The sequence below is a fragment of the Anopheles marshallii genome, chromosome 3, assembly GCF_943734725.1.
Source record: "Anopheles marshallii chromosome 3, idAnoMarsDA_429_01, whole genome shotgun sequence".
In the NCBI taxonomy this organism is placed as follows: Eukaryota; Metazoa; Arthropoda; class Insecta; order Diptera; family Culicidae; genus Anopheles; species Anopheles marshallii.
Genome location: NC_071327.1, coordinates 82,404,549 through 82,417,476, shown reverse-complemented (window position 1 = coordinate 82,417,476; position 12,928 = coordinate 82,404,549). Strand labels below are relative to the sequence as shown.

Genomic DNA, 12,928 nt, shown 5'->3' with positions numbered 1-12,928 from the left:
GCTTCTAGCTTTCCTTAGTGTTTGTCTTACTGTCATTAAAGAACACATTGGTGTAGTGCAAAAGCAAGATAAGCAGAATCCCCACACGTCGTCGTCGGATAGCCCGTATATATGAACAAGAAGCAATATCGATCGGTTAGGTCGATCGTACACGTTTTGCTCAAGTCAACCGCATTTTCGACCAAATAAACTGATCAAGAAAACAACCAAAACCACCCTAGATCTCCAGAACACCTCGGACGACGACACCTCACAATGACTTCCCCGGGCAAGATGATGTGGTGTCGTCACCCGATGGAGTTTTATCTCGTTTGTGTGTATCTTCTTCGCTGCGGTCTCTCATCGCACAAACACAATCGAAAGACACGTACAAAAGCCACACGGGAAACAACAAAGCCACAACACGCCACGGTGTCTTTCGCGTTTTCCTCGCCGTGTTGGGGAGTTGGACCGGTCTGAGCCACACAAAAATTATTGTTCTGTAATTCCAACACACATCCATGCACACACACACACTCACTACTTGTTGGCCGGGTGACGATGTGAGACGATGTCGCGACACGACTGCTCGGTCACTTTGCACTTAGTCGAGTGAGTGAACAATTTCCCGTACACGTTGCTTTTGCCCAACAAACTTTACGACGAACGGTTGATGGTGGGGAAAACGGATGGACCGTATATGCCTTTCCTTTTCTGTTCATTCGCTCAGTAGAACTCAACGTTTTGGGAGGGGGAGGGTAGGTTAGTTCCATCCCCACCCAACGCGCGAGATCAAACGCATCTCACAACCCTCTCCAAATAACCCTTTCACTGTATGGGAGTTCGCTCAAGACCGAGAGAGAGAGAGAGAGAGAGAGAGAGAGAGAGAGAGAGGGAGTATGAGAGAGAATATAAAAGAGAAAGAGAGAAAAGCTATGCATCTGTTGTACAGAAAGAGACGCAACAGGGCAGGTGACAGCCGCATGTTGACGCACCTTTCTCTCCGCTTTTGCAATACAAATCCTTTAGGAATGAATTTACAAAAATGCATTGTTCACATATTTTCCGGCCCCGCTATAACGGGCAAAAAGGGGGACTCACAGGATGTGTTAAATGCGAAATGCATGTATTGATCAACAAAAAAATATCAATAAGGATATTCCTTATCAAAACGGGAAGGTAATAAATGTGAAACTAAAATGTCTAAAATAAACAACAGCTGACATTTGACAGAACGCAACGAGATAGAACCGTGATCGACAAGATGAACTAATTCATCGAATTTTCACGCGCTATCTTCCAAGGGCACGATGACATTAGTTAAGGAAAATAAATATTTTACCATTTAGGCAGTTTTATCCGAACAGCTGCACACAACATAAGGAGGCCCAACCCAAAAACATCGTTGGAAGCATGCAAAAGGCACACATACGCATGTGTTTGTGCTGGCGCTTAAAAACCCCCAGAGCTGCGTATTCATGATTGGGCTTCATTTGGCCACATTTCATGTTCATTTTGTTTCTTGTGCCGGCGTGTAGAGTTGTACACTTTTTCACAATCAAAAACTGCCACCAGTATTTGTTTTCGCTTGTAACGTATCAATTGAAGTATAAGTCGATAGTAACATGCAGTAAAATTGATATCATTCGTAATCTACTTCAATCCTACCAAAACACTTAACTTCCCGCTAACTCTCGCTAATACCAGGGCGTCCGGATATCCCTGTGAACCCTAAACCCTAGTGTTTTTTTGACAGACAGACTAACGGCCCTTAGATAAAGAGTAGGTGGAGCTTTGAAGCCGAGGGGGGATTCAGTTGCTTTCCGTTTCCGAGTATTTAATACAAACACACACTCGCATACATTCCACCTGCCTTCTTTAGACATTACGCTTCCAAAGCATATCAAAAGCAGTCATCTTTGCTTCTCATTCTTGTTCTTGCTTATTCGCTCACACTTGACAATTCTCTCTGTCCTGTTGGCGAGTAAATACACACACTCCTGCAAATCATTGTTGTGTTTGTTAGTTTCTTCGTTCCGCCTTGTTCATCGTACTTCAGATATTTCTTTCCATTTTCATCTCCTTCGTGTCGCGGTGTAACCTTCATCACCTCCTACATACACCACACCCGACAGTTCCAAAAAGCCCTTTTTGCCTGAACTACACACACACCCCGCAAAAATACACAACGGTTTTAGACGATGGTTTGCGAACACAGCCAAAGGATACGGCAGATGTAATGTAAACCACGGGATGCTAGCGCCTGACGCTATGCAATGCAATGCTGGCTCAATTCAAAGCAAACAATAGCACTTCGAGATGTTCCCTCCTGTTGCTGTCCACCATTCATACACATTGCACAGGGTGTGTATTGTTCCGAATATCCATTCTCATTCGGCTGGCTATTCTCGAGCAGTGTAACTTCAGTTTACCGCTGTCTGCTGTGGAGCGTCTATGTTTGTCACATTCAACAACTTCAACTTCAACATTATGACATTCAATTAAACAAAAAGGCTTAATGTCACGTTTGTTGCACACAAAACACCACCACAGCGCCCGCACGAAATACCGATACTCGTCTCTTGCACTTCGAACTGCGGCGTCGTCTTCGTTTCTTCGCTCTCTTTTCGTTTCTTTTCTGTGCTTCTTCCAGCAGGCTACGACAAACACACGCACACAGATTCACATTCGCCAGCAGTTCATTGAATGTGTGTGAGCGAGTCCCATTCCAGAAGCCGACAAGCAGAGGAACACACACGCGTACACACACTTTGCCGCCACACAATGGAACTTTCTGCCATCGCGGACGAAAAGAAAGAAAAAAAAAAACGTTGGCATTCTATGTCTCTTTCACACGTTTCTTAATTTCAACGTATTTTTTTTTGCTTTACCGTCACCGGCTTTTGGACCGGTGCTAGGGACCTGCAGCTAAAGATGGAAAACTTCGATTGCTTTTACCGACCGGCGACATTCAAACTCCCATTCCCAAATCAAACTAGCGACACACCACCACAACTACCCGTTCCCTTGTTATATCAAAGTTGAAGTTCCAGACTGGATCCGTTTCAAGCTTCAGTCACAACCAAATTGTTTGCACCGCGTTCCACGGAAAATTGCGGAGTTTTCCACATCGACATTCCTCGCATAAAAAGCACATATCCTTTCTAACCGTCCCAAAACGCCATCAGCCACCATTACTGATCAAATCACCGCGGCGATCCAGCTCGCCCCATTCCGATGCTTGTTGCGAGCCCAATCTAACGCCCTATCTCAACAAAGCACACTCACTGTGATAACGCCGTTTCGTCGATTGCTCTTTCGCAAGTACAAAAGTTTGGCCAATTAAAACACCAGACACCGGGACCTGCTTCCTCAGTGAAAGGATGCTGGAAATCAATCCGGATTGCTGCTTTACGGCAAAGACACGACAAACCGCGAAACCGACGAAATATGCATCAAGCACATAATGTGGTGGTCTATGTAGATGAGTACGCGGTGAAGTAAACGTCAAATTCGAGCAGAAACGTCAAAATCGACGCAGGTGAACAATTGTTTGCCGCACAAAGATCGAAATATGTTTTGAGTTAATTTGCTGGAAGACGTATGCACTTGGAAGGCGCAAAGACTAACCAATTCAGGAGAGAAACAAATCTATTAGCAAACAAAATTGTTTTGTCTCGCTGTCATGGAAAATTATCATAGTTTTAAACCATTCCATGAACCACGGTCACTCAGCCTTAACAATGCTTTCTGAAGAATAAAATAATTTCCAACTTCAAACCTCCTGCCGGTCATCCTCAAAATGAAGAAAGCTTCTTTGTAGCTTGTGTGCATTGTTATGAAATTATGTTGTTTATTTCCATTAGTTGCTTAGATAACTTTGCATTTCGATAAATCTCTTCCTCGTATATAACTCAAGTATAAATAACTAAACTCTTGAACTAAATTCTTGTTTTCCGTTGATTAATGAAAGTACATTTCGAGCGTTAACAGGTTGTATCCGCGCACCTCCGGCATCAATCACGCGGCACACAAACACGAAATAAAAAGCGAAGGAGCACGATGAATCGTAAAGAGCACCAAAGAAACGGAAATTCACACGCCTTCATTCGCTAGCATCCGTTTGCAGATCGCTGTACCTATGTACCTTGTACTAGAAGCCTCCGTCGCGCTCGGTGTTCGTTGAAAGAAGCGTGGCACTGGAGGCATTCGATGAAGATTTCTTGGACGATTTTGGTTTGCTACGTTGCGGCATTGTTGTTCCGGAAGTGGAAGCGTCCCGCAAACTACGCCTCGGTGATGACTCCCCGTCCACATCCTTGGTGGTCGAGCCCGCACCAACGTATTCGGACTGATAGCACTCGAAACTGAAGCCCTCCAGGCTACTGTTGATGGGAATGTACGACGAATCGGCGGAAATTTTCGTGAGTAACGATGCATCGAAATTGTGGTTTGGTCAGAACTTCAAATCTTTTATCGCCTGTGGCAAATCCGGCAGCTTGATATCCTTGATCTGCTGCGGCAGGTTCATGCTCTTCACCGCACTAACAGCCCGCGCCGGAGCCGCGGAGATTCCAGCCTCCTGTTTCTGCAACTTGTTCTGCTCCTCGATACGGGCCAGAATGTCGGACATGTTCGTCTGCAGCACCATGCCACCCATGACCAGTTCGGAGAGGATGTGGTGTACGGCATCGGCGTGGAAGATCAGATCAAGCTCGCACACATTTTCGAAACATTTGTCCAACGTTTCCACAAACACCTGTATCAGATCGAGGATGCCTAGCTCGCTTTCCGAGGAATCGACGCAAAACACGAAGTACAGCGTCGCATAGTGTCGGTAGATGAGTTTGTAGTCTGAACCACCGATCAGGCTGCCACCTTCGAGGAAATTGCACACATTGTCGTCCCGCTTCGATACCAGCTGGAATGTTTCCTTTATAATCTGCTGCTGCATGTCTTCATTCTAGAATGGTGAGACCATATGTTTGTGCATCACATATCGATTGCCCTTTTGCGACGAGAGGTCGAGCGTGAAATCCGTACTTACAAAATACTGGTAGAACTTGGACAGTCTCGGCTTGCCATGGTTGTTAAACACTAGTATCGCTTTGATCATGACGACCTGTGTCTTCGAGCCCGGATGAGCTGGCTCCGTTGCTGCGGAATTTGGCTGAAAAATAAGCGATAAGATTCCACACGATCGCGTTGTATGCAATTTTGTTCTATTTTTTTTACGACAGTGTTCCCTGTTTCTGCATTCTGGTTGACGTTTGCGAGAGATAATTGTTTTTCGCCCCCGGGTCGGTCAACGTGACAGTTGAGCTATTTTTCGCCGAGACAAAATTGTCGACATCAGACTGTGGTCTATGATGGTAGAAGCAAACAACCCAACAAAATGCCCATACAGACCTCGTTCGAAGTGGAGTAAAGATTAAGCGCCAGTTGTTTTAATTGGGGTTTTAATGGTTATAATCATTTGCTACAATAAAACAATTATATCGTCAGACAGTCATTGAAATTTCCACTCCACCTGGTGTCGTTCAAAAGACAGATCGGAACGAAATGATTCCCCCACCCAAAACGGAACGCATTGCAATCCAAGGCAGTCGATTTCGCCGCAGTGTAAACGAGCACGAATAAAACGGCTAATTTTCCAGTACGTGATTTTCTACACTTGCCCGGAAGGATGTGAAAAGTGTAACGGACAATCCGTGCTTCCCGCTAGATATCGAGTATTCAACGGAAAAGTGAATTTTGTCTACGTAAAAGCGATTCCAAAACTCCCGTCGCTTCGACCAACCAAGTGCCACCACTCGTGCGCGCGTATATACCTATATGGGTGTGTGTGTGTGCAGTCTGTCGTGCTGCTTCTGTGCTCCCGGTGTGTTCTTGTACATGTATTCCCTTTCTGTGTCGTCTTTTGTGTGTTTCATTCAAACTAGCGTGCTTCACAAGGGCACTAAATTGGTGCCTTTTCGTTCGATCGCATTGAGCTAGAGTTGGCCAATATGTCGTGGCTCGGCAGTGTGTGAGTGTGCGTGCGTATTGGAGTTTTGCGTAGTAATGTGTGTGTGTGCCCACTGTTGGTAGTACGATGGAGAAGAACGTACTTGAGCCGCATGCTCTTGCTCCTCGTCGTCTAGTGCTTTGATGGTGAAAAACTCGTGTTTTATTCACGAATTTCGGTTGTCGCGTGATTGTTTTTCGACTGGTGTCCGATTCCGGGTTGCAGTGTTCCGAATCGGTAAGGAAAAGCTCGATGTACTGGCGAAAGACACGTTCTCCCGCAACATTCCGGCTAATCTGTATGACACTTGCACCGACGACGTAAAAGTGAATTAAAAGGCACTTGTGGCTGGTGAGCTCGCGCGGGGAAGGGAAAGTCCGTGTGCGTATGACAGTGGGGAGACAGTCGCTGACGTCGCAAAGTGGTAAAAAGAAGAAGAAAGGACTGGAAATAAACTTCCTGAAACCAAAATCGCGCGGAATAAAGCGCCTTGAACGAAAGCGTGAGAATATTGAGCAAGAGCAGAGGGTGTGCGTGCGTGCGTGTGAATGTGTTGGTATTGGTGACGGAGTTGCAAAAGTAGCCGCGAACATCCTAAAGGAAGTGCAGAAGGTGAAACTTTCCCGAAACCCTAAGAAACGTTTCATAAATCCTTTAGTGCCTTGAGGTGGCCAACGGATTCGTGGTGCCCTGTGGCTAAACTTGTCCCACCGCTGTGCTTCTACGGAACGACGGCAATGCCCATCCAAATGGTGTGCGATTCGACACCATCGCTAGTGAGTGCGGCTATACGGGATGCGTTGCACTCGACGGGCGGCACAACAAATGGACGAACGGTTGGTCACGGTTATGGCGCGGCTTCCACCAGCAACGGTGTCACAGTGAATGGAACCGGAACTGCCAGTGGACAGTCACCCAGCAAGCAACAGCTCTCGTTCCGGCGGACATTAGCGGCGGCCCAGCTTGACAACGATTACGACCAATATGACGAACCGGAGGACGGTGGACCGAACGATTTGGTGGAATCCATCAGTCAGTCGTTACGCCAGGGCCAGCAGGTTAAGCCCCTAACGTACGAAGAAGGCCCCAGCTACAGTACGAACCTGGAAAATCTGCGATCCAAATACATCGTCCTGAAAGCGGGAACTCTGGCCGATTCCACTGCCTCCGGTGGTTCCTTAAGCAATTCCAACTCCTCCTCGTCCTTCGGTGCAGCAGGACTAACCAAAGCAACCACTGGTGGATCCCCGAACACACTCCTGACCATGAACGGTGGTTCCCTGAAGTTCTCGGCAAGCTCCACTCCATCGCCCAGTGCGGCCAAATCGTCTAACCATGTGCTCCATCAGCAACAAAGTAAGTATGCCGTTAACGGGGTGAAAAGATCAACTTCAGTCTGAAATTGCATTGCAAACATACAACGGGATAGGTGTATATTGAGCTGAGAAAGTGCATAAATTTCGACCCCTCGACCGCTCCCGCAGACGCATGATTCACGCACGATGTTTCCTTTTCGCAGCTGTCACCCGGTGTGTCTGTTTATGTTGCGCTGCAAACGGAACTCAGCGTTGGCATGTGTGTTTTGTATGCGGAGCATTCAACTCGCGCCACTAAACGCTTGAAACACTTGTCACTGGCAAATGGGGTTGAATGGAAAGATGGCAATAGGGATGAATGGAGAGGGTCTGAAGAAGAAGAAGCGGAAAAGAAAATCGATAACACCGCGCGCGCGATTTGGTACCTAAAAACGAGAGTAGGGAGAAAAATCTCACCATCACTGTTGCACGCACGGGGAAAATTTATCATGTGCGTGAAGAAATTTGACACTTGCCAATAGCCCGTAAGGGGGGTATCGTGTGCGATCAAAGAAACGATATGTCGTATCGATCCTGACGAGTTTTCCGCTTAGGGAAAAAGCACTGTGACCTGTGTCGCACGAGCGAGTGCAGAACTTCACTCTGTCGTCCGTCTTCGTAAAGGGAAATAGGCTCATGTTCCATAAAGTGAACGCGCATTTTCCCTGTACCCCGTGTGTTTTGTGTACACTTCGTAACATTGTTCGTCTTCTGACCCTTTAACCCGTGCACTTTTACACACACACATACACACACACCTACCGAATAGTTTGCTCGTCCTCGAGAAATTAAAGTGCCCTTCCATATCGGGAACTCTGACTGGGGAGGGGGGTGATAATTATCACCTTCTCCCGCACCCAGGTGTCCTCCACCGTATATGTAGTGATAATGGTGCAAACCGAGAACGTGCTTCTGATTATCTGATACGCTGGCACACGTGCTGCTAACCACCTTGAGTCTGTGAGTTGTTGCGTGAGGTAGTTTTCTTCTCCGGCCAGAATACACGAACGCATTTCTGTCCAAACGCTCGATACGCGATTCCAATGACCCAAATAAGACCCGAGCAACTGCGAGCGCACCGCAACCGGGGCGCCTAAGTGACGGAAATAAATCGCAGCTATCAGAGAGAAGACACTAGGCCCGAACCGCCCGGGACATATCGGGTGAAATATCTCGTAAAGCGAATCGCCAAATTTCACGACTCTTGAACAATCACCGTACTAACGATGTGCCGCGGGGGTTGCTACCGAACGGGATGCATTTTATGCGATTAGTGAAGCTACAGTTTCGCTACTTTTGTCAGCTGGTTTTGCGCTTTCTAGTACCGCTGTGGAGTAGCTTGCGTACGACCGCACGCCGGAAAACCATCCGACGTTGGCAGCGGACAAACAGTATCCCTTTGTCGCAGATCGTCGAAGGTAGGTTGATGCCTCTAGAGCCCTGCAAGATGTGAGGCACTTTGAGTGTGAAAATTGTTACGATTCTAGCAGGCACTGGTTATAACACATCAGCATACAATTACACCTGGTGCCATGTAGAGTGCGGTGTGTTGTTTGTTGAAAAAAATTACTTTGGTTACCGTGGGGGCGTGTGTGTGTTTATTTTGTTTGGAAGCATATTTAATTTTACACAACTGTTGTTCCGATGCGCACAGGATGGAACGTCTGGAAACGTCCTTCCGTCGTTTGGAGCTGCAGCAACGCAATGAAAGTGATACCGGCGTCAGGCCCACGGACGGAACGATCGCCCAAATAACGCTTGCCTCTTGTACCTTTGATCCACCCTCAGATGGCGTCCCTGCCTCCGCTAGCAGTACTGCCGCCGGAAGGATGGATACCACCAACACCAACACACTGCCAACACCGAAGCGGACGCTTTTCCCTCGCGAGAATGTACAGATCGGGTGGAAAACGACCGGCCGCAAATGGTTGGTCGGTGCGGGTATGATGAACATGGGCAACACCTGCTATCTTAACTCGACTCTCCAAGCGCTGTTCCACGTGCCGGCCATCGCCAACTGGTTGCTGTCGGACGAGCCACATCGCGTCAAGTGCGATGAAGGCGGTGAGTGAGATGCATTACTCTCTCCCCGGTAGAGTCATTTAAACGATTTTCGGGGTTTTTTTTTCAGGCTCTGGCGGCAATTGCATTATCTGCGCGATGGCAAAAACGCTCCTCGAATCACAGTCCAATCAAACTGCCTTCCGACCCTACCTGGTGTATTCGAGGCTGAGGCTTGTCTGCAAACATCTGGTACCGGGCCGGCAAGAGGATGCCCACGAGTTCCTGCGCTATCTGGTGGAAGCAATGGAAAAGTCTTACCTCAACCGGAGCAAGAACAGCAAGGAGCTGGACCAGTACAGCAAGGAAACGACACCGCTGAACCAAATTTTGGGCGGGTACTTAAGGTCGGAGGTGAAGTGTCTGTCCTGTCAGCACGTTTCGACTACGTTCCAACATTTTGAGGATCTGCTGCTCGATATCCGGAAAGCCAATTCGATCGATGAGGCTCTGGAGGTGTACTTTGCGCGCGAACGACTGGAGGAGATGGGATACAAGTGTGAGGCGTGCAAGCGCCGTGTCGCGGCAACGAAGCAATTTTCGCTCGAGCGTGCACCGTTTGTGCTGTGCATACAGCTGAAGCGATTTTCCATGCTGAGTGGCAAGATCAACAAACACGTGGAGTTGCGTTCCAAGCTGGATCTAACACCTTACTCGTCGCCCGCCATGCGCACGAACGGTGGCAAGCTAACGTATCGGCTAACGTCGATGGTAACGCATCTGGGTAGCACGCAGCACTGTGGACATTACACTGCGATCGGACATACGGATGCCGCCGGGTATCACGTGTTTGATGACAGCTCTGTGCGCCCGATCGGTATTCACAACGTCATGAGCACGAACGCGTACATCCTGTTCTACGAGCTGGAGAGTGTGGCGGCCGGTGCGATTGGTTTACCGAACGGAACTTGTCGAGCGAAGGCGACCGTAACCGTGGGACAACCGAGCAGTACGGCGACACTCACGTCGATGGGCCACTTAAGCAACGGTACATCCCCGACAACCGGGCTTGGTAGTAGTGGCGGAACCGCTAGTGGAACGAGTGGAACCGGTGGTGGGGGGAGTAATGGTGGCACACCCGGCAAAATCACTAACTCATCCCCGCTCCGGGTACTCGGTACTGGTGGCGGCAATGGATCTAGTGGTGGCCTCTTCCCGAGCAAGTTGGAACAGAAGCCGGGCCTTATTGGGCCAGTGCTACCAACCGCAACGACCTCAACCACCGGCAGCAACCCATCAGCAACAGCAACCACCACCGCCATCACCGGTAAGGGAGCGAACAACAACAACAACGGCCCGACAACGACAACCAGCGTAACCTCATCGGCAAGTGCTTCCGGCAGAGACATAGCAATCTTTTCTTCTCCTTCATCGACAGCGTCAACCCTTTCGAATGCGTCCCCGCTCAGTTCGCCAGCGAAACAGTACACGGAGTCGTTATCGGGCAGCAAAGTTCCTAAACTTCCCGATATCAACGCACGCAACACGACAGCTTCCCTCAACGGTGCTGCTTACAGTGAGGCGAAAGTCAAATGTTTATCCACTCCGTTGCTTGCATCGATGCCGAAGCTTAATTCGCCGTGCAAATCGTCGGAGAGCACCAACGGATGTTCCTCGGCCGTAATCAGCCTGGTACCGTACGATAGTGATGATACAAGCAGTACAAGCGAGGACGAGGATAACCACGAGCTCGGCAAAACCACGCCCAAATCGCTCGTACTCACCAATGGCAGTAGTACGGCTAAACGTGCGCGACAACAGCTGGTCACCTTTGTGAATGGCAAACGTAGCAGCAAGCATAGCAAGGATGAGCCACAAGCTGTAGCGCGTGATGAAGGCGGTAATGGAGAGGAGGAAGAAGAGGATGAAGAGGAGGAGGAGGAGCGGACAAGCACGGGATCTTCCCGTTCGCCGCAGATGATCAAAACCAAGGCAGGTCTTTGGAAGGTCTCCAAGAGCAGTACGGCCGATCAGCTCAGCTATCCGGACAGTGGATCGGCCTCATCATCCAAATCATCCTCCCCCACGACATCGGGCGTATCCTCTCCGACTAGCTCACCGGGACAGAAGCCACATAAGCTACCACTTAAGAATGTCGGTACTTCCGGTGGAGATGGTGGTGAATCTTCGTCACTGAGTAATGGTCATCGGCCAGCACACAACGGCATGAATGGAAAGATCAACAAAGCAATGGCGAACGGATATCATACGAATGGAGCTGCAGGAAATCGTTCAGCGTCCCCTGGTGGAGATGGAAAAGGAAGCTCATCAACCGTTCAAATGCTGATGAAGTACTCACACCGGGGCTATGGCGCACCGGTTAAAAGCTGGAACGGGCAGCAGACAGCGATGGAACGAGAGCTAACAAACGAACGGCGCGAAGAACGTAAGCGTCAGATCGAGGAGGATCGCGAAACAGAAATGGATCGTGGCCGGATAAAGAAAACCAAGGCAAGTGGTGGTGCACAGTCGTCGGTTGGTGTAGCAAATTCCGGCGGCAATAATCCCTTCCAGCAGTACCAGAATCATCAGACTGGTGGCGGTGGTAAGTGGATGGGAAACGGTGGAGGAAACCGTAACCACTTCCACAATCATCATCAAAATAACTATCGCGGTGGTGGTGGCGGTGGCGGTGGTTACTATCAGAACGGCAATGGGAACCGGCACCATGGTGGTGGTGGTGCTAATGGTGGGTTTCGTACCGGTAGCAGACGGTTCGGTGGTCGGAACGGTGGCGGATTCCATACGAAGGCTCACCATCATCATCAGCGCAGTGAACAGGGTAGCGGCATGGCTGGTGGTGGTGGCGGGAGCAACGGTTTTTACCATCGATAAAGTCAAACAAAGGGCAGGAAATCTAGGAGAGAGAAAGAATGAATAGTGCGGTGCAATTTGGGGCGTATAGGCTCTCACGGTACAACGCGGTACTCCACAACGAGAGATCAAACAATAGAAAGCCATCATTGATCGGGAGAAGTAGCAGGCAAATAATGATGGCACAACCATTTCAAACACGTCAACGACCTTTTCGTGAATTAATAGTGAAAGGATGTAATTGATGCCACCACATACACACGGCACTGTATCTAGTTGCAACCACAACAGCACCAGAATAGGACATGATAACAAATAATCACGAAAAACTTGCAACAGGTTGGCAAGATCTTATATTTGTTCCACCCCTGACCGTGCGTCAATGTGCGCAGGTCATTCATCATTTGAATTACATCCCTGTCGTTTGTGGTGCAACGTCCTAACTTACGCATTTTACTGATCTTTAAATCCGTACTCTTCCCATCTTCATGTGTATAGCATTTTTGTTCGTTTATTTTAAGGGTAACAGTTTCTTCCTGCTTAATAATGTTCATGTAATAATACCAGAGAGTCCCGTGTCACCGAGAAATTGTGCCGTGAGTGGGAGGAATTTATGACAAAAGGTATGCAAGGGAATTGTATCGATAAGCTGCAGAATGCAAGGCGCTCTGGAGTGTCGTAAACACGACGAAACAACGTAAACAGCTGATGA

The 12,928-nt window shown here is 48.6% G+C and overlaps 2 protein-coding genes across 2 annotated transcripts; one reads left to right on the top strand and one right to left on the bottom strand.

Moving 5' to 3' along the window:
- Nucleotides 1-4,345: 4,345 nt before the first annotated feature.
- LOC128712040 (AP-3 complex subunit sigma-2) lies at nucleotides 4,346-5,118 on the bottom strand. Its single transcript, XM_053806935.1, has 2 exons — nucleotides 5,027-5,118; nucleotides 4,346-4,942 (listed from the first exon to the last, which is right to left on the bottom strand). Exons 1-2 carry the CDS (start codon nucleotides 5,093-5,095, stop codon nucleotides 4,436-4,438), a joined length of 576 nt encoding a protein of 191 aa, XP_053662910.1. The 5' UTR covers nucleotides 5,096-5,118; the 3' UTR covers nucleotides 4,346-4,435.
- A 1,605-nt stretch (nucleotides 5,119-6,723) lies between these two features.
- LOC128711130 (ubiquitin carboxyl-terminal hydrolase 36) lies at nucleotides 6,724-12,237 on the top strand. The gene is made up of 3 exons (XM_053805994.1): nucleotides 6,724-7,342; nucleotides 9,130-9,405; nucleotides 9,473-12,237. Exons 1-3 carry the CDS (start codon nucleotides 6,724-6,726, stop codon nucleotides 12,235-12,237), a joined length of 3,660 nt encoding a protein of 1,219 aa, XP_053661969.1.
- The last annotated feature ends 691 nt before the right edge of the window (nucleotides 12,238-12,928 follow it).

Excerpts from the sequence above, each read along its gene's own strand:
- LOC128712040 (XM_053806935.1), bottom strand. The coding sequence starts at position 5,095 with ATGATCAAAGCGATACTAGTGTTTAACAACCATGGCAAGCCGAGACTG. Across the intron at positions 4,943-5,026 it reads CCAAGTTCTACCAGTATTTT|AATGAAGACATGCAGCAGCA; the intron begins GTAAGTACGGAT and ends TCACCATTCTAG.
- LOC128711130 (XM_053805994.1), top strand. The coding sequence starts at position 6,724 with ATGCCCATCCAAATGGTGTGCGATTCGACACCATCGCTAGTGAGTGCG. Across the intron at positions 7,343-9,129 it reads TGTGCTCCATCAGCAACAAA|ATGGCGTCCCTGCCTCCGCT; the intron begins GTAAGTATGCCG and ends ATCCACCCTCAG. Across the intron at positions 9,406-9,472 it reads CGTCAAGTGCGATGAAGGCG|GCTCTGGCGGCAATTGCATT; the intron begins GTGAGTGAGATG and ends TTTTTTTTTCAG.